We start from the raw sequence: 21,768 nt of genomic DNA on the forward strand, positions 1-21,768 counted from the left end.
TGCCATACTGTGCTTCTCAGAGAAATCAGAGATTTCTCTTTGCCAGCTCCCAGAAGTGAGGAGCAGTGAGGCCATGAGTGTTCAGATGAGCACTGAGTCCCCCAGCATCACCCCTTTTTGGTCTGTGCAGCCCCTGCAGCCCCCAATGATTCTCAGGGCCCCAACAGCCCCATGGGAGGGAGGTAGGAAGCTCCCATCCTGCTCACTTGAAGCTCCAACATAAAATAGTTCTATGTGGGTGATACAAAACTGTTTTTTACTGTGTCATTAAACTACTCTTGGGTATTTGGCCTGCTACAGAGAACTGGAGATGAGCATTCCCAGCATGAGGGCTGGCACAGAACTCTCCCTGAAAGGTTCCTTAACCTCTGGAAAAATCCTAAAGAATCACAATTTCTTCCACTACATAACAGGTACCCTTGTTACTGGTGGCATATGTTCACCACGGGGGAAGGGTCTTGGGAGGCTGTGGGTATGGGGGATTATGTTTTGTTGTTGAGTGGAGTCACCTGTTGGTTATTCCCCAGAGGCCGGGCCTGCCCAGGCTAGCTGAGGGGGAACAGGTGAGCACATGGTCATTAAATGAGACACTAATGACCAAAAACAGGTGCAGCTGCTGTGAGGGACATGCCCTGCCCTGCTTCTGAAGGCTGGACCTGTCCCAGGGCATTTCCCCAGGGGAACAAGTGTTTCATCAACTCCCTCAAGAAACAGTATTTTTAAATCATATTACAATTCTCCATGGAAGTGTAAATATAAGTTTTTTATTACAGGTAGAAGGGAGGAACAGCCTCACAGCCAGGCAGCAATAGCACAGGGATGTTCTGAACCCTCACCGAAGGCTGGCAATGCTGGCACCCCCTCTGAACCTGCTTGAGAGAGGGTTGTATTTTGCAGCACAGGCCTACTTCCAGTGCAACAAGTGACTCCCTTTTCAGCTGTGCCTGGCCAGGCCACAGCTCTTCAATCCTCCCCCTTCACCCTCCTAGCCCAGGTAAATCTCAAATGTGCACAAAATGCCCCAAAGCGCAGTCAGGGCTTTGGCTGAAGCTGCCCATGGCTGAGCTGTCCCTCAGGCACAAGTGAGCAGGGCACTGTCCTTTCAGGACAGGTGGGGACATGGCCATGGGTCAGTGTGGTAGCAGGATGAACCCTCAGCTGTTGTCCTAGGACAAAGATTCACCCTGGGTCTTAGTTGCACTTCCAAGGTGAGGTGTAACCTGTGCTTCTGCTTGAGCAGCTGTGGGTGTTTGAGTGACTGAAGGCAAGAGTGGAACAGCAGCAGTACAGCCCCAAGTGTGAAGCCCCTCAGCCTGCCTGCAGCCCTGCGTTTGCATCTCAAAGACAGCCCTTACTAACCAGATTGGTTCTTTGAGAAAACTGACTGAGGAGAAATAGCATATTTTAAAAAGGTGGAAAGTGTGATAGCCTGTAAAGGCATTTTCTGTGAAAAATGCAGAGCTGTCAACTTTGGATTGAAACAAAACCTGTGGTGCTATTGGCTGGGGAGAAGAGCGTGGGGGAGGGAAGGGCTGTGAGGGAGGTGTTGTGCTTGGCATTCCTGCAGTGAGGCAGAATGGCAGATGGTCAAAATAATACAGTTTTCTCCAAACTGACAAGCTGAAGCAGCTTAGAAGTAAAAAATAATTGCCAGGCATGTATTGTGGGAGGCATTACTGCATGTGGATCATGGGGCCATTGCCACATACGCAGAGCGCAGGAGACATTACTGCGTACAGGAGCTGTTACTATACACGGCTCACAGGCATCGTTACCGGACATGAGAGGCATTACCACATGCAGATTGCAGGAACCATTACCATGTATGGGCGACTTTACTGTATGCAGAGTGTGAGAATCCTCTACTGGACGTGTATAGGAGGCGTTACTGAACACGGATCGCAGGAACCATTGCTGAGCACATACAGGGCAACAGTGCATGCATATCGCGGGAATGATTGCCATGGCAGGGTGACATCACCATACATGGATTGCCAGAATCATTGCCCTGGACAGGAGGCTTTACCATACACGGTTCACGGGAATCATAACTGGGCACATATGGCCATTTTTACTGTATACGGATCACAGGAGGCACTACTAGGTATGGGTGGCATTACCATATGCAGATCACAGGAACCATTACTACGTATTGGGAGGCATTACCTACACATATTGTGGGAGGTTTTACCATTTGTCAATTGTGGGATTCATCACTGCATGTGGTAGGCATTAACGTATGCAGACTGCTGGTAGCATTACCTGGCATATACAGGGGGCATTACCATATGCAGATCACTGGAGGGCATTAATGAACACAGATCATGGGAATCATTACTGCACACAGGAGGCTTTACCACACATGGATGACAGGAACCGTCACCGTGTATGGGAGGCATTAATGTACACAGATTGCGGGAGGCATTATCTGGCACATACAGCAGTTTTTTACTGTACACAGATAATGGGTAGCATTACTGCATGCAGATGACAGTAACCATTGCCATGTACAGGAGGCATTACCGGATGCAGACCATGGGAATCCTTACCAGGAATCATTACCACACATGGTGGCAGGGGGGAGAGAGGGGTGGCTTTACCACATGCAAATCACAGGCAGCATTATTGCATGCAGATTGCAGGAGGCATTGCCATATGCTGATTGTGAGAACCATTACTATGTATGTGAAGCATAACTGCATGCAGATTGTGGGAATCACTGCTAAGGATGGAAAGCTTTAGAGCACGCAGATCGCGGGAGATGTCACCATACACAAATAATGGGAATTATTACCACATACAGGAGGCTTTACCATGCACAGATTGCAGGAGGCATAACCTGGCACACACGGGAGTTTTTACTGTGCATGGATCATGGGAATCATTACCAGGCACATAAAGGGGGCTTAACCATATACAGATCATGGGAATCATTACTATGTATGGGAGTCTTTACCCATGACAAGTACAGGAGTTTTTACTGTACACAGATCACGGGAGGCATTACTGCACACAAACCATGGGAAGTATATACTGGGAGTATACAGGGGGCCTTACTGCATGCAGATCGCAGGAGGCATTACGGGGCATGTACTGGTGGCATTACCAAGACCAGGAGGCTTTACCCTACAGGAACTGCAGGAATCGTGACCGGGCACATGTGGGAGTTTTCACCGTACATGGATTGCAGGAGAAATTTCCCAGCATGTACAGGAGGCTTTACTGTATGCAGATCATGGGAATTGATACTGTGCACACGAGGCATTACTGTACGCAGATTGTAGGATGCATTACTGTGTATGGGAGGCATTACTACATTGTTTGCAAGAGGCAGAACCACATGCAGAGCGCAGGAGGTGTGCGCGAGAGGCAGAACCACACATGGAGTATGGGAGGCACAAGGCGCACACAGTGCATGGGAGGCAGAGCAGAGGAGGTGTGAGGCAAACATGGAGCACAGGAGGTAGATCTGAACATGGAGCAGAAGCAGCAAGGGAGGAGGAGTGGAAGGAGAGCTGTTAGTGATGAACCAGAGCAGCAGCGGGGCCTGCAAGAAGCATTGCTCTTACCTGTGGCTGTTACTGTACTGAGAACATTAACACTCTAATCTAAAGGGAGAGAACAAAACCATGTCAGTGCAGGACCAAAGAGGGAGGAACAAAACCATGTCATTGCAGGACCAGCACCCTGTGACTGCTGTACTTCCACCAATCTGACACAGCACACCCTGCTAAAGGCAGGAAGGGGAGCTCGCCTCAGGGACGTGCAGAAATACAGACCCATGCACTTCCTTCTGGAGTCTGAGGGCTGAAACAAACAAGGGAGGGAATGTTGGCAAAAATTGGAATGAATATTCATTGCGCTTCATCTTGTGCCAAACCTGCTGCTGTGGGATAGTAACATGCAGCTGCTTCACGTTTCAGCTCCACGTTCAGTATTCAGTACTGTTGCTGGTCACACCATTTCAAACCAGCTAAGATTTGAGGCTTCACAGAGACCTAAACCTCTGTGACACTATAGCCAGGTTAAAATTTCTGGAAGTGAGCAGCGTAGCAATCCTGGTGCCACATAAATTTCCCAGAGGAGGAAGTCCTTGAGTGCATAAAACCTGTCATACCCCTGCACTTAGACAAGACACACAAACATACACACTTGGAGGGCCTCTCATAGGTGAGGCTGCTTAGAAAGCATTAAGCTTTTAAAACACATTTCCTGCAGGAGGGATTAAAAACAATTAAAATATAGATGAAAGCACTTTTAATGCAGGGTTACCTTGCAGGAAGCCAGAGAGAGATGATATATTCCATCTTAAATCCAGTCCACAGAAGAAACCTCATTTCTTCCCCAGGGCACATGCTCTAAGAATGGCCTTTTACACACTGCTCATGAAGCAGCTGAATACCCTTGAAAGCAAGGGTGGGAAAGACCAAGACCTGTAAGGATCCTGAAGATTGGCACTTGAGAAGAACCATTAAGTTTTCCCCTCATTAACCTTTCAGCCTGGATAGGTCTGTGGAAATCTTTGTTTTCCTTTCTAGTAAATGCAAAGGTAATAAAATTCCGAAGAGAATCATCGAGTAAATCTGCACAGTGTTCCTGCTTCCAACTCCCAAAGATAGGCTCCATGTACACTGTCAACAACATCCTGAGCCTGCGTAGAAGCCATGGATAACTGAAGCTGGGTGAGTCAAAGCCACACACATCCTGCAGTGCCCTGGAAGGTGTAAGTGATACAGTAAAGAGAATCTGATACTACAGGTTAACCAGGGCAGAACCGACCCTGAAACAGCACCCACAGCTCCCAGCTTAGGTGGGAGTGCCTGGCACCATGGTTTGAAGGCCTCAGAAACAAGCCTGAAATGTACACATTCAAGTTTAATTACTCACAAGGGGGAGCAGCTGCTGATTAGTTCTGTGAGGCTCAGCCTCAGCCAGGGGGACCCCACCAAGTGCTGGGGGTTATGTGGGTGTCACAGGTAGGGCAGCCTGAGCCCTCTGCATGAGGCCATAGGATGGCTCTGCCCTGGTTCTGCTCTGCCTCTGCTCCAGGTCTCTGCCGGTGCCTCAGTGCAGAGGGAAGATGCGAAGGGGCCACATTGCCTGGCACCTTCTCCGAGCTGACAGCTCGAGCAGCTGGAGCTGTCACCCGGCAGAAGAGTCGGTCCAGTCCCTCAAGCTCCCATTTTCGCCCATTCCAGCACTGATTGCTGGGATAAGCCCTCCCTCACCACCTCCTCTCCCAGACAGCATAGCTGCCGGAGCGCCCTCTCAGCCAGTCAATTACATGGAACAGCCAGGGGGCCACGCTGAGAGTGCTGATGTGGCTCTCATCCCCTCCACTGTTGGGAGAGCCTGAGAGGGAACACCAGGCTTGAGGGGGGCAAGCAGTCCCAGCACCTTCCCAGCCTCAGGGGACAAGTTCAGACTGTCCACCCTAAGTGGCAAAAGGGACAGCCCCAGCATACTGCACAGGCAGCCACTTCCTTAGGGCTCTGCAGGGATCTGGACCCTCCAGAGCCAGGCCTGGACTCCTGGGCATATACCTGCATCAGCCTGTTTAGCCACAGGAACTGAACGGGGGGTACAGAGCTGCTGCCCCTAGCACTTTGTGGTACTTGTGACCCTGCTCTGCTTAATGCCAGACCATTCCTGGCCCTCATGGGGACACTCAGACAGCAGCCTGCCAAACAGGCAGGAAAACTATGGACAGAGCACTGATAATCAAGAGCACACCGGCAAGGAGCAGCTCCCATATCTGCTGGTACCACTGCAGGATCTCCCCAAGGGCAGCCCTGCTACAGCAGGCTCCAGTGTGCCGAGGATGAGGGACTACCAGGATTAAACCGACAGGGGAAGCCAGATAGGTCCCTGTGCCTCATCCTGAATAATCCTCACAGGGAAGGAGGGAGAAAGCCCATGAGTCCTGGCTCCTCTGCTCCACTTCCCTCAGCTTTTCCTCTTTGTTCACTGCCTGGACCACCTGCACCACCATGGCAGCACCAACAGCTGCACAGTGTCCCACCTCACCTGCTGAGCACCATGCCCAGCAGACCTCACACATGCTCCATGCCAGCAATAATTCCCTGTCCTACATGTAATCAGGATAGTCAGGAATTTCCTAAACGCCGTATATTAGAAACAAATCACTCAGTTTCAGGCAACACTGACAAGGATTAAACCCAAACCTTGGCACACACTTGCACATGTTCCAATATCATGGCACAGCTACTCAGTTTCAGATGTGTATGTTTTTAATATTCCCAGAAAAATAGGCAAAAATACTATACTGAACCTGGACACAGATCTGACAAAACACTTTACAGAGCTTCAAGGAAAAAGACAAAAGGATAAAAACCCCAAAGTAGTATAAAAACCCCAGAAACCAAACCAAAGCAAAATGAATCCTTGGCTCAATTACTGTTACAAAAAGCATCAGTGCTGTTTAAAACAAAATTACTCTGGGTTTGGTTTTGCTTCTGTCAAAAATATATTTTAAATCTGCATCTCCAATTCAAATAATTCTTTTGCTTTAAAGCGGGAAAGATAAAGCTCAGCACTGAAAAAAAGTGGTTTAAAATACACCAGATCTTGTTCACTGTACATTTAAATATTTTCTACAAGAACTTAGAGCATGTAAAAAGTTCAGAGACAAAAGCATGTGTAACCTTAGCAACAAAAAGGCTACAAAACTCGGTTTTATGTAAATCAGCAGGCACAGCTCCCTAGGCTTTAAAACCAGGGAATGCTAAAAACCTCAACAGTTCCTGGACTCAAATATTGCTCCTGGGCAATGCCATAATATTCATTAAAGAATCCATTTATCAACAGATACCACATGTCCAAGTTTTTCAGCACAGTTTTTCTGATGCTCTGCTGAAAAGGATGCTTTAAAACATTAATCTGGAATGCAAGAGTCCAAGATGCTTTCTCTGCCCATTCCACACTATCCATTAGCAACTAAAAAAGCCAAGATTTACACTATATCCTCCTTGATAACGCTGAGCATTGTGCTTTATTTTCCAAGTCATTAGCATGCACAAGAATGACCTCATGGTGAACAGATGCACTTGGATATGGCAGTGATTAGATCAGTCCTCTCAGCAGTCAAGTGTGCCCGGTCCCATTAACCCCTGAGGCGCCGGCAGCAGCGCTCGGCTAGGGGGTTCCCTGGAAAGCAGGAACCTGCCATGGCAAGCACAAACCCCTCAGACAGAATCCTTGTGTTGGGAAAGCTATGACTGGAGAGTTCTCCTGGAATATCCAGCGGCCCCTTCCAAGTCCCACGGTTAACTTGCTTCTGGCTGCTGATCTTACACAAAAATAGCCCAAAGCCCCAAGGAACCCTCATGAGCCACAGAGGCAGTTGATGTCGGGGTGCCGCTCTGTCCACTTCAGCTTCACCAATTTTTTTAAAGAACACACAAGTATTTTGTTGAATAACTATTTCTGGATTTGGCTGAGGGAGCAAGAACAGCAGCTTAAAGCCTGTCTACTAAAAGGAGAGAAATCTGCAGTGGAAAAGATTGAGAATAATTCAATAGTGTTGGATTATGGAGGATTTCCTGGACTGCCTCTCAAACCCTGCCTAATTAAAATACAGCATGTAATGCACGAGTGTAACAACAAAGGGCCGTATTCCCAGCTTTTGTTCCTAATCTGCACATCCCCTAAATGAGTTTGGGGATGGCTATTCTGCGTAGGAGGCTGTACTTTCAACGCTGATCTGTGATCCATACAGGGAGTTTAAGGCTCTGCTCCTCAAAACAGCAAAGGAGATCAGCTGGACAATTTTCGTGCAGAAAATGTGGTACCTGCAAGACTGGTGACAGAGAGACAGCCAGGGCAGGAAAACCACATCCCACGTGAATCTGGGGATGCATCCCCAGAGGCAGCATCAGAAAATACAAAACCATGCAGTTCTAATAATTATTTCATAGTCAGTGACATCCTTGTAACATGTCATTGAGAGCTGTGTTTGATTTCTTCCTACACTGTGGTAACTCCTGAGAACATGCTGCACTGTGATAAGCAGCACCCTTACTCCCTGACCCTCTCTGCTGCACACATGCATTCACAACACTGATAGGACCACACCTGAATGTCATTATAAGAATCAGATCAGATGAGAATTAATCTTAATTTTATTTTAGCAGTTTATGCTCAGCAGAGTCAGCAGTACCTGCTGGCTTGTATTGCCACCTGTGCCAGCTCCATGCATCCCACAGAATCATCAAGGCTGGAAGAGATCAACAAGTCCAGTGGCCAACCCAGCACCACCATCATCACCCCAAAATCATGTCCCGATGCCTCCTGAACACTTCCAGATATGGGGATCCCAGTGCCTCCTTGGGTAGCCTGTAGTGGTGCCTGACCACTCCTTCAGGGAAAAGTGCTTCTTTTAATTTACTGCTCTCTGACTCCTTTTGTTCTGTTTCAGAATAGAAAAACGCCCCCTGTATTCTTAAGTGGCAGACAGGTGATTCCTGCGGATGCAGGACAGGTGGATTTATATGCCTGGAACAGGCCTGGCTGTGGAACAACAGAGCTGCTGGGGCTGCATCCGCCCTCTCTGCCGACGGGCATCTGATGGAAAACACATCCCCATGGCCACAGCTGACACTGCCCGTGCTCATCATTGACTAAATATACAGGAGAATCAGCAGGTAATGTGAGGAGACTCCGAAGCGGAGATTCTGACACCAGAAGTCATGGCCAGCCTCCAGTTCATGAGTGGGAAATTAATTCTGAGGCTCAAAAGTCTGAAAATCGGGATGTGACTGGGGAAGGCTTTGCACTTAAAAGCAATTAAAATCATGAAATCATACCCAGATACTCCTGATTTAACAGTGTTCTGAAACCCTCAGCTACTGGGAAACACTTTAAATGTGTTTGGAATATACAGCTTATCCTTCAGAATGTGGGGCTGTGGAGGGGTCTGCCCTGTGAAACCACATGTGACACAACAACGTGTGCTAAAAACAACATGAAAATGAAACACAACAACGTACAGAGCAAACATTTAAAACAGATCGCTATATCTACATTTCTATTTGCTGATACGTCGACAGATAAACGATTCAAGTGCTAACAACCAGCCCTGGGCACGCGCCGCACTCCTATTGAAATGGGCGATTTTTTTGTCTCAGACTTTTGGCAGAGTGTATAAAAGAATTCAATGCACAGCTGTTCTACTTTTTAATGTAGGAAACATTAATCAAAGCTTTAAGTTATAAGCTTTCCTAGCGTTGTTTAGTATTCCAGTTCAGCAGAGATCAATAGATCCATCCCTTGCTCCCTGACGCCTCTCCAGGACTCAGAGGCACGATTATGTAAATGGCCCCGGCTTCCTCCCCCCTCCTGCCAGCGCTTATCTCCAAAGCCTTCTGCCTGCTGCTCCTGGCCACCACTGCCCGGCCAGCACAGGCCTCTTATCTCCTCACAAAGCTCCGAGCACGCCAGGATAGGAGCCAGCACGCCAGACAATGCTGGACGGCTGGTTTTGTTCCTAAGTGATTTATGTGAGCAAATTTAATTTCTTCCTTCAGTGTTTCAGTTTAGATGGAAGATATCTGCTAACAAGTCGGGCTAAAGAGAAAATAGAGCAGATGTCCTGCAACGTTTATACAGGTTGGAAATAATCTATTCAACAATCCAAAAGAGAAGCAGGGAATGATTAGAAAGTGCCAGTGTCACCCTAGAAGCGTCAATGACAGATTAAGGAATCTTTGTTAGAGAGTCCAGCACACAGTGACCAGATACCTTCTGGATACTGGAAAAAAACACATTTTGGAGGCACCAGAAATGCGCATTTCAGAGCCAAAGCGCCCTTTCAGTAGAGGTTCACTTAAACTCATTCAAACTAGCCGGGCAGCGATTATGACTGCACACTAACCATATCCTCCACAAGGCACATGAGGAATAAATTCCCAGAGTTTGGCACAATGCTGTCACCTCTCAGCAGGCCGATGACTGATGAGTGCTGATCTGTGCGTGCATGCACACACACACCCCACACACCCACTCCCCTATCACAAACCCCTCGGAGTCTCCAGGCCAGGTCCTGCAGGGCAGGCTGCACTGCATCTGCCTGCATTGACGGGATGCGCCCGCATCCCGGACATCACTGCGATTCCCTAACAGCACCCTGTTCCTGCATTTCTTGTGCATTAATCCCTGACCCTGGTAACTCAGCAGCATAATCCCCATTTAGCATTAGCAGCAGCTTCCCCTGCGAGGAAGTGTTTCTGATAAGTGAGCCCTGATTCAGGTCTCGCGTTTGAACAACTTATTCCCAGCTCAGCAAGAACCCAGAGTCCTGAATGAGTCCGAGCCCATCACTGCGAGAAAGTTCATTAACCTCTCCAGAGTTGGGGGTTAACAGGATAGCTGAAAAAAGAAGCAGTATGAATAGCTCTGATACAAAACAAATTAAAATGAATGTCATCATTCCTTTTGATATTCATTAGTTGATTCAGGGGAAGAATAGTGTTCTTAAATTTGCAAGCATTTATCTACAAAATACAGGTGTACATCTGCTGCTCAAGTGCTTCTTGGAGCTACAGAGAAGAATAACATGCAGAAACTCACCAGTTCCACCGAGGGAGTAGCTGGGAGAGGGAGAGAAGACCTGAGCAGCAAAATCCTCAAACGTCATCATTTCTTTGTGGTTCTGGATGATGGCTTCGAGGTACAGAGCTCTCTCCTCATAGCTGCAATGCCCCGTTAAGGAAAGGTGTGTGCAGAACTCAAGGCTGTCCCACGGCATCCGTGATCACCAGCCCCACATCCATACTGACAGGGCTGGAGCAGGCAGGGAACAAGACCAGAACTGCCCAATGGTTCTGAATGGGAGAAAAAAGGAGGGAGATATGTTCAGGGCTGGAAATTCAGGGAAATACCTTTTGAGCTTTCTGACTGAGAAGTTGTGACCTGGGAGCTGCCGAGCACAGGAGCAAAGTCCTAGATTAAAACCCACTGTTCACAAACAGGCTGTGGCACTGTGGGAAGCTCCTGGCACACAATATTCCTGTTCCAATAACCAGAAAGTAACAAGATTGGAGGAAAAAAGTTACAGGACAGAGGGATACAACACCCCCCCTCCCCTTCATTTGATCACTAGACTTCTTAGAACAAATTAAGCACAATAAACCAATTCCAAAAGTATGACAGTTATATTTAGGGCAGGTGCTAGAAGGTGCAACCTTATGTATACCAAATAAATGATGCACAGTGGACAAACCCAGCCCACAACTTGCATGCATTATGGCCTGAATAATGCATGCAACAAAGCGAGCTAACATTGAGACTATTGCCTTTTAATTAAAACTCGGCAACCTGGAACACACAGCATTCAAATGTGTAATCAAAAACCAGTCACCAATAAAACTTACAAGCGTAACAAGCTGAAGCAACTTTCCAGCTGTCTTAATAGGACCCCTGCTTGCGGCAGCCTTTCACAGTGGGAAAGCAAATCTTCCCCTTTTGTGTGTAGCTTCTGTCTGCTCAGAAGGTGAATATACACTTCCAATAACAGGATAACGCCTGGGACAAACCTACAATGGGCTGGAGAGCCTCACATATGACTTTATGAATTAGGGCTTGCAGGAGCCAGAATGACATCTCATTCTCCGTTTCCTCAGAGAAAACAAAAGTTTTCAGCGCCTCATTGTGTTTCTGTTACGCGGAAATGCACTCGAGCTCTGCAAGGCTGTTCGGTGGGAGCAAAGGCCAAGCTGAATTTAGAAATTAGGAGCAGGAGAATAACACTAGTGACAGCAGAATGCAGGTGAGGGTATTTAGAATTGAAAAGCATTACTAATTAATATTGAAGTGCCATTTGTGACTTGCAGTACATTAACAAAACCACTCTGAAAAACTCTTAAAAAAAAAAAAAATCAGAGAAAAGCAGTGCTTAAAGCCAGGAGATGGTAGTCTAGTGTTGACCTCGAAGGGAATAAGCAAAGTATGTCTTCATTGCACACGAGTTCCTGCAGGCGTGGTGGCAACAAAGGGAAGAGAAAGGAGAAATTTTGCGTTTAACACTCATAGAGAACGATTGATACGTGATAAATCTTCTTATAAACTTCCCCTGGAAGCCTGAAGAAAGAAAATCAATAGCCAGCATTTCAGCGTTTGCACCTGCTGACAGCGTTATTTGCTCAGTTTTCCTGCCTTGCCCGAAGCCCGGGAGAACGCATTCCTGACAGCGCCAGCGCCAGCCCGCGTCGTGCGGAGCTGCCTCCCCTTTATGGGCTGAACTCCTGATGACTCTTGTTAATGAATAGGCTGCCAAACTTCCTCGGAGGGGAAGCACACGCCTGGGCCCAATTCTAAAGGGACTGACGGATGCCATTCACTGCTCATTATGGAGATGCTGATTCCTCGACGTTCGGCTGTTGCCAGGGCCGTGCGGAGCGTGCTCTGCACCCGTCTGGCAGCAGCCCCTCCGACACGGAGCTGGCACGTGCTGCCGCAGCGGGAGCGGACACAAGCGTGACAAATTGCTGAAAGGGCTCAGCAACACCGGGGCTGGCGACCACCTGAGCCTACAGGCTGGCCGGCAGCGCTCGATTCATCGCCCGGCCCCGGCCAGAGCTGCTCGTGGGCTTCCAACCAGGCCGAGGGGGACAAGAAAAGGCTTTCCATGATCTGCCCGATAATGTCCTCCTGGGTCCCAAACGGCTCTGCACATCTCACACAGCAGCACACCCAAGCACTGCACAGGGCTGCCTTCTTCGAATAAATGCTGCACAGAAAGGCTACCCAGGTTTGCTCTGTACCCGGTAAAATCCTACTGATGAGCTGCAGGATGCCGCTCATCACACAAAAGACTGGGAAAAACTGCCCAGACAAACAACTGAGCAGCTACAAGAGAGGCAGCTGAGGAAGAACACTCCAGTATCTGGAGAGCCCTGCGGATCCAGCAGCACTTTGGAGGCACACAAGGAAGACGCCAGCTCAGCAAGGCCTAGGTGCTGCACACCCCAGCTCCACTCACCAGCCACCTTGGCTTGGCATTCCCTTTGCTCTCCTGGGCTCCCTGGAGCAGCAGGAGCGCAGCAGCTCCTGCCATATGGGCAGCGAGCGGGATGCCTGTGCTTGTTTGTACTCACAGCTTAATCAAAAGAGAACTAAGTGACTGAAGCAAAGTGAAATTAAACTCCCTGCTACCTCTGTCTCAGTTGGGAGAACACATTTGGGAGAACAGTTGGGATTCATTTAAAAAAGTCAACTAAAATTTTACTGAAGTTTAGGAATTTGAATGTAGAGGCATCATGAACAAGCTGTAAAAAAAACATCTGAAAAACACCTCTGTCCTGTAAAAAAAGCATCACGAGATTTCCTACATATTATCCTGAAAGGAACACATCTGCCCCGAAAATCCGTGGAGCAATACTTTTGTAAGAGCTGCCCCACGGAAACATGCTGTGCCCTCAGCCTAAGAGCCAACCTTGAAATATCACTGAGTTACAAACACTAGAACCTTTGTGTCATGGCTCTCCTACAAGCTTTGAGCAGAGCACACCTGACACCAAGGTGCCCCCGACACCAAGCATAATTTAGATCAAGTGCTACATAAACTACTAGTTTAAAAAGGCAACCATGGATCAGCAAACCCCTGAGCTCTGAGCAGAGCCAGGAGGGAGCCCCGAGTGCCTGGCTGGCTTTCCTAGAGCAGCCTCAGGGCTGGAACACTCCAGGGAACACACAAATCCACTGCGGCAGCAGGCCTGGCTGCAGAGGATGGGCTGTGAGCTTGAACCCTACCCTGGTGGAAAGCTGGAAAGCTGGCTGCCCTGATTAACTAAGCTCAGGGACGCCCCAAGCCCCTAGTTATTTAGGGGCTTGGGGCATCCCCTGAGATCTGCAGATAAATGGAGTTATACCAGACCCTCGAAGGAGCTGACCAAAAGCTCCTCTTTTAACATGTATGGCAATTTGACCCACTCCTCCACGGCTGCATTATTTTACATTTTGCTTCTGCCAAGGCAAAACTTCAGAGCAAAATGTTTTAGACAGACACAAACAGGTTTGGTTTTTTTTCATTTCATATGAAATAATGACACTGAGAGTCATGACAAGGTGTGAATTACTGATCATAAATATATAAAAAACTGAGAGAGCAGGAATTTAGGTCCTATTTGAATACAGCAATCAAATCTCAATATTTGAATATTATGACACTTCTAGTAGCATTTTATCAGCATACCAATTAACAATTCAACCACACAATGAAGGCTTGTCCTGGGTTGCAGTGTAGGATGTACACGAAGTATTCTATCACCATCTTCATGAACTGTTGAAACCAAGTGGGGCAATGTTTTCCCAAGCCCCTGCCTTTGGGGTGTCTTCTGCTAATGGCCCATCAACGCCTGGCCCATGACTCACAGGTAACTCCCTCCAGAAGTTATCTCTGTTTAATGGACCATCAAGGACCCACTTCACACTCCTCATTCCATTGTGAGATGCTCTGCCCAGGGGGAGGAGCCAAGCAGTCTCACCTGGATATAAACTGGTATGTGGGACAGTGCAAGCAGCCCTGACCCACTGAATTACCAGAGGAGCAGAGCTACCAGACCTTTCTACAGGATCACTGCTTCAGGAAGACCATCTCATCTGGACTGCTTCCACTATCCTGCTCAGGTTGTATTCTGACTCTGTCAGTGGTCCTTTGTGTTATCACATTTATTTTATTTTTACCTTTTTACCTTTTTTCTTATTAAATTATATTTCTGACTTAGAGTCTCTCACTCGTTTTGCTTTCAAACCATGACTTTTTTTGGTGCCCAACATGGGGCCAGAGGCACTGAGAAAAGTCAGAACTACAGTTTTGTATTGAAGAAGACACCTGTTTGCTATGATGCTCAACATGCTTACATGTGTCTTATACCTATCTCTCTATATTTTTCCACACATGGGGCACTATCTGCCAGTCTTAATGCTCCTGCGTAGACCAGGGTATGGTACTAAAATTGCCTTATTGGTCTATTATGTCCATTGCTTGATAAACTCCAAGGCAATGAACAGCATTCAGAATGTATACCCAGTTTTGGATTCGTGTCCTGGTCTAGGATGCTACATCTGGAGCCTCAACAATCTCACTCAGCCCCTGTGGGGAGGAGTAAAGAATGATTTTTTCCAGCTTTTCAGGCATCACACAGCAGTTTTTGAAAATATTGAGTACCCTCTGGATGCCAAGGACAGTATTATGTTATTGTTAGTCCTGCTTTGTCTTCTCTGTACAGCCCTTTGTTTTTTCTGCACCATGCTTAGGATCAAAACACTACTTGGTGTGATACAGCGTGTTCTTAAAGAAAAAGAAAAGAGAAAGAGAAGCAAAGCAACAGCATCAGCGTCTACACAGACTGTCACAGAGGGGAAGGGAACCAAAGGTGCCGTCAGCATCTCCACACAAACCGTCACTGAACTGAAACAACCTAAACCAGTAGCAGTTGCCACCACTCAGAAAAAGAAGTCAAGGAGCAAATCAGTCCGTGTAGTGACTGACAAGAATACAGCAGGACCTTCGCAGCCAGCAGAGGAGACAGAGATAGAGATTATTAGTCGCTCTCTATCCCTGGGTGAGCTGCGTGACCTGCGAAGGGAATTCACCTGCCAGACCAACAAGTCCATCCTGACCTGGCTGCTCCGCATCTGGGACGCTGCAGCCAATGACACCACTCTGGATGGAATTGAGGCCAGGCAACTGGGATCGCTGTCCCGGGATGTGGTCATTGACCAGGGGATTGGGAAAACCCAAGAACCTCTCAGCCTCTGGCAGCGACTGCTAACAAGTGTGAAAGACAGATACCTTTGTAAAGAAGACCTCCAAGTGCACCAAGGAAAATGGAGCACAATAGAACAAGGTATCCAATGCCTGAGGGAATTGGCTGTGCTGGAGATCATTTTTTCAGAAAACGAGAGATTTCCTAAAAACCCAGATGATGTCCAGTGCACATCACAGATGTGGCTAAGACTTGCACGGCTTGGACCAGAGATGTACTCACGTTACCTGGCAACACTGCAATGGACGGAAGGTGAGGACAAGGTGAGTGTCTTGGCTAATAAATTAAGAATTTATGAGGACACTGTCATCGCCCCAGTTTGTACCCATGTCTCGTCTGTGGAAACACGACTGGCTGAGCAAGTCCGGAGCTTGATTGAAGAAGGCCATCAGAAACTGAAAAAAGAACTTAAAGAAGAAATTTATCATATTTCACCAGAGCCAACGAGAGTCTCTGCCATTAGGAGCAGGCATACCCCGGCCAGAGAGAGAGGATACACAACACGAGGTAACCTCTGTTTTTTTCTTCGAGAGCATGGAGAAGACATGAAGAAGTGGGATAGAAAACTCACCTCCTCCTTAGCAGCCCAGGTACGTGAACTGAAAAAAGGAACACCTACCACAAGAAGCCCATCTAGAATCAAGGTTGCCCCAGTCTCTCAGAACTCCAGACGGTACAAGAATGATGATATGACTGATCCTCTGGAAGGGACCTCAGAAACATACGTACAGGAGGAGAACAATATATGCCATGACCAGGAATAGAGGGGCCCTGCCTCTAGCCAGGAAGAGGAAAGGGATAATCAGATCTACTGGACTGTGTGGATCCAATGGCCTGGCACATCTGACCCACAAGAATATACGGCGTTGGTTGACACTGTGGCCCAGTGTGCCATGATGCCATCAAAGTATGTAGGAACAGAATCCATGTCTATTTCTGGGGTGACAGGAGGGTCCCAGGAACTAACTGTGTTAGAGACTGAAGTGAGTTTAACTGGGAACAAGTGGCAAAAACACCCCATCGCGACTGGCCCAGAGGCCCCATGCATTCTCGGCATAGACTATCTCAGGAATGGATATTTCAAAGACCCGAAGGGATATCGCTGGGCTTTTGAGATAGCCGCAGTTGAGAAAGAAAACATCAGACAGTTGAATACTTTGCCTGGTCTCTCAGATGACCCCTATGCTGTGGGACTGCTCAGAGTCGAAGAACAACAGGTACCAACTGCCACAACAACAGTACACCACCACCAATACCGCACTGACAGAGACTCTGTGATTCCCATACATGAGATGATCCGTAAACTGGAGCGCCAAGAGGTGGTCAGTAAGACTCATTCACCTTTCAACAGCCCAATATAGCCTGTGCGTAAGTCCAGTGGAAAATAGAGACTGACGGTGGATTACCGTGCTCTGAATGAAATCACGCCACCACTGAGCGCTGCCGTGCCAGACATGTTAGAGCTTCAGTACGAGCTAAAGTCCAAGGCAGCAAAGTGGTATGCGACCATTGACATTGCCAATGCCTTCTTCTCCATTCCTTTGGCAGCACAGTGCAGGCCTCAGTTTGCTTTCACCTAGAGGGGCGTGCAGTACACCTGGAACTGACTGCCCCAGGGGTAGAAACACAGCCCCACCATCTGCCATGGGCTAATCCAGGCTGCACTAGAGAAAAGTGAGGCTCCGGACCATCTGCAGTACATCGACGAACATCATCGTATGGGGAAACACCCCAGGAGAGGTCTTTGAGAAAGCAGAGAAGATTATCCAAATTCTGTTGAAAGCTGGTTTTGCCATTAAACAAAGTGAAGTTAAGGGACTGGCTCAAGAAATCCAGTTCCTGGGAGTCAAGTGGCAAGATGGATGTCGCCAAATCCCCACAGAAATAATAAACAAGATCACTGCCATGTCCCCACCTACCAACAAGAAGGAAACACAAGCTTTCCTAGGTGCCATAGGCTTCTGGAGGATGCACATTCCTGAGTACAGTCAGATCGTGAGCCCTCTCTATCTGGTTACCCGCAAGAAGAACGATTTCCACTGGGGCCCTGAACAGCAACAAGCCTTTGTTCAGATCAAACAAGAGATTGCTCATGCAGTAGCCCTTGGCCCAGTCAGGACGGGACCAGATGTGAAGAATGTGCTTTACTCTGCAGCCGGGAACAACGGTCTGTCCTGGAGCCTTTGGCAGAAGGTGCCTGGGGAGATTCGAGGCCGACCATTGAGATCCTGGAGCCGAAGTTACAAAGGCTCCGAAGCCAACTACACTCCCACAGAGAAAGAGATCTTGGCCGCCTATGAAAGAGTTCAAGCTGCCTCAGAAGTGATTGGCACTGAAACACAGCTGCTTCTGGCACCCCGATTACCAGTGCTGGGGTGGATGTTTAAGGGAAAGGTTCCCTCCATGCATCACGCCACTGACACCACATGGAGCAAATGGATTGCTCTCATCACACAGCGCGCCCGTATTAGAAACCCAAATCGCCCTGGGATTCTGGAAGTTATAACAAACTGGCCAGAAGGTGAGAATTTTGGATTACCGTCTGAAGAAGAAGAAAAGCAAGTAACACGTGCTGAGGAAGCCCCACCATATAATGAGCTATCAGAAACTGAAAGACAATACGCTCTCTTCACTGATGGCTCCTGCTGAATTGTAGGCGCTAACCAAAAATGAAAAGCTGCAGTTTAGAGCCCCACACGACAAGTTGCACAGGCTACCAAGGGACAAGTTGGGTCAAGTCAAGTTGCAGAGCTTAAAGCTGTCCAGCTGGCTTTGGATATTGCTGAACAAAAGAAATGGTGGAGGCTCTATCTCTACACTGACTCATGGATGGTAGCTAATGCTCTGTGGGGATGGCTGAATCGCTGAAAAAAGGCCAACTGGCAGCGCAGAAGAAAACCCATCTGGGCCGCTGACATTTGGCAAGACATCACTGCCCGAGTAGAAAGACTGACTGTGAAGGTTCGACACGTGGACGCCCACGTACCCAAGAGCTGGGCTAATGAAGAGCATTGCAACAACGAGCAAGTGGACAAAGCTGCCAAAGTGAAAGTATCACAGGTGGATCTGGACTGGCAGCACAAGGGAGAACTGTTCTTAACTCGTTGGACCCATGATGCCTCTGGTCATCAAGCAAGAGATGCGACATACCAATGGGCCCATGACTGAGAGGTGGACCTTACTATAGACAGCATCTCACAGGTCATCCACAACTGTGAGACTGAAGAACAGGTATGGGGAAGCCTGGCAAATTGACTACATCACCCTTCCCCAAACCCGCCAAGAAAAGCACTACGTGCTGACCATGGTGGAAGCCACCACTGGATGGCTGGAAACCTACCCTGTGCCTCATGCCACTGCCCGGAACACCATCCTGGGCCTGGAAAAACAAGTCCTGTGGAGACATGGCACCCCTGAGAGAATTGAGTCGGACAATGGGACCCATTTCAAAAACAGCCTTATAAACACCTGGGCCAGAGAACATGGTATTGAATGGATATATCACATTCCTTATCACACACCAGCTGCCAAAAAAGTTAAACAGTGCAATGGACTACTAAAGACTGCCCTGAAGGCACTTGGCAGGGGGACCTTCAAGAACTGGAAAATGAACTTAGCCAAAGCTACCTGAATAGTCAACACCCAAGGGTCTATCAATCGAGGTGGTCCTGCACAATCTGAACCCTTGCACACAGTGGATGGAGATAAAGTCCCTGCAGTACATATGAAAGGCATTTTAGGGAAGACTGTTTAGATTAATCTCGCCTCAGGAAAAGGCAGACCCATCCGTGGGATTGTCTTTGCTCAAGGACCTGGTCACACTTAGTGGGTAATGCAGAAAGATGGGGAAACCCACAGGGAGACTTAATTTTAAGTGAGAACAGTGTGTAACATTTTATTCTCTATGTGTATGCATATCTTTGTAAGAATGTACTGATTTGGATATGATGTAGATGGTAATAGAATAAGGGGTGGATTATGTCCTGGGTTGCAGTGTAGGAGGTACACAAAGTATTTATTCTATCACTATCTTCATGAACTTTTGAAACCAAGTGGGGCAGTGTTTCCCCAAGCCCCTGCCTTTGGGGTGTCTTCTGCTGATGGCCCATCAACGCCTGGCCCATGACTCACAGGTAACTCCCTCCAGAAGTTATCTCTGTTTAATGGGCCATCAAGGACCCACTTCACACTCCTCATCCCATTGTGAGATGCTCTGCCCAGGGGGGAGGAGCCAAGCAGTCTCACCTGGATATAAGCTGGTATGTGGGACAGTGCAAGCAGCTCAGAGGAGCAGAGCTACCAGACCTTTCTACAGGATCACTGCTTCAGGAAGACCATCTCATCTGGACTGCTTCCACTATCCTGCTCAGGTTGTATTCTGACTCTGTCAGTGGTCCTTTGTGTTATCGCATGTATTTTATTTTTACCTTTTTACCTTTTTTCTTATTAAATTATATTTCTGACTTAGAGCCTCTCACTCGTTTTGCTTTCAAATCACGACAAGGCTGTTTGAAAAAAACCCCCAACACATTAAAATGTGAACATCAGCTATTTCCAATAAACCACAACATCTTATTGCAGCAGCAGGATGACCTGCAAAGCGAAACACACAGGACATGCTTTCAGATGGACGATGCAAAAGACAAGCTTTTGAAAATTCACCAGAGAGATGGGTACCACCCAGCACTCACGCACCATCATCACTTCTACATTTAACCTCTACAACGCAGAGCCAGTTTCAGACACACAGTTTAAAACATAATGACCTTGAAAACCCTTCAAAGTCCTCATAATTTGAGTTCTGCAGGTGACCTGAGCCATCCCAGGGTCAGGATCTGCCCACTGTTTCCCTCCCTGCACACACACACACACACACGCCACTAAACCATACCAAACTGCCCTGTTGAGAAACAAGGGAATATAGAAGATGATGACTCAAGCAGATCCTGAAAATACATAACTTCTGCTTATTAACCTTAACTCCATGCTGACCTCAAGCAAAACTCTCAGGGCCCCACTCATGCTGATGGTAATAGCCAGCCCATCCTGCCCCATGCTGTTTGAAAATAAACACATTTAGGTGCCATTTATATACTGTCACTGACCAGTGTGCTCTGCTGACAAAGTGGGCAAATAAAAGACAGGAGTGTTTGTGGGTTTGCGGTCAGGCTGGGCAGAAGCTCCTGGCTGCTCTCCACAGCCCACGGGTTGTGCCAATGCCACAGGGAACCAGTGCCATGACTGGCACCCAGGACACTGCCAGGGTCTGCAGAGAGCACTCACTGCAACGCCTGTTCCTGTGGCTCCAGAGAAACCCTAATGCAGTCTGCTGGCATGGACCTGCTGCAACTCCCATCTGCGATGTGCAGACCACCTGGAGAAGGGCTTTCAGGGCATTGGGCCAGTGGAGAAGCTCAAAATATAGAGGGAGACAGTTCCTTCCAGCCCATCGGACATCGAGGCTGGATACGTGTCCACATGCCATGCCAATTCCTTCTCTACCTAATTAGGGAGACCTGCAGAAAATCTTTGAATTTAGTGTTCAATGCAAAAAACATCTATTTCAGTTTTCTCCTGATTGTATCATAGGGCCCAAAGATGGTTCACAAAAAGGGTTTGCTCCTGACATTGTGACAGCAGTTGGGAAAACGTACAAGAACATAAACGTTTGGGACTTACCAAAGCAGAATAAAGCCAGGACCATAAAACTGAGGTTAGCAGAGATGTGTTGGCTGATGAACTTTTTGTACCTAATTGTCCCCCCCAGCTGTGAAGAGGATGGAGTTACTGTGCTTTTAAAATGTGGTTTTAGGCGGTTTTGGTGTGAAACTCAATCTGCTTGATAATGCTTGCCATCATTTATGGTCTAGTGACGGCCATCGCTGCACGAATTTCACCAAGAACTTTTGGGGGAATTTTAGTAATGTATATCCTTCACTAAACAGGTGCAATTAAACTGTACCTGTCAGTCACCACAGACTTA

At 47.8% G+C, this 21,768-nt stretch overlaps 1 protein-coding gene across 5 annotated transcripts in view; it reads right to left on the reverse strand.

Moving 5' to 3' along the window:
* Positions 1 to 21,768, reverse strand: part of RALGAPA2 (Ral GTPase activating protein catalytic subunit alpha 2) — a 99,852-nt gene that overhangs the window by 1,882 nt on the left and 76,202 nt on the right. For 3 of the 5 annotated variants that reach the window (XM_083856668.1, XM_083856669.1, XM_083856667.1), the window contains one exon: positions 10,588 to 10,709. In XM_083856668.1, the coding sequence (XP_083712794.1) occupies positions 10,588 to 10,709 (122 nt within the window). Of the gene's footprint in view, positions 1 to 3,569; positions 3,609 to 10,587; positions 10,710 to 10,820; positions 10,842 to 21,768 lie in introns of those variants that run through there. The other 2 variants (XM_083856670.1, XM_083856671.1) reach the window with 2 other exon arrangements.

The sequence above is a fragment of the Zosterops lateralis genome, assembly GCF_965231275.1.
Source record: "Zosterops lateralis genome assembly, chromosome: 3".
Taxonomy (NCBI): domain Eukaryota; kingdom Metazoa; phylum Chordata; class Aves; order Passeriformes; family Zosteropidae; genus Zosterops; species Zosterops lateralis.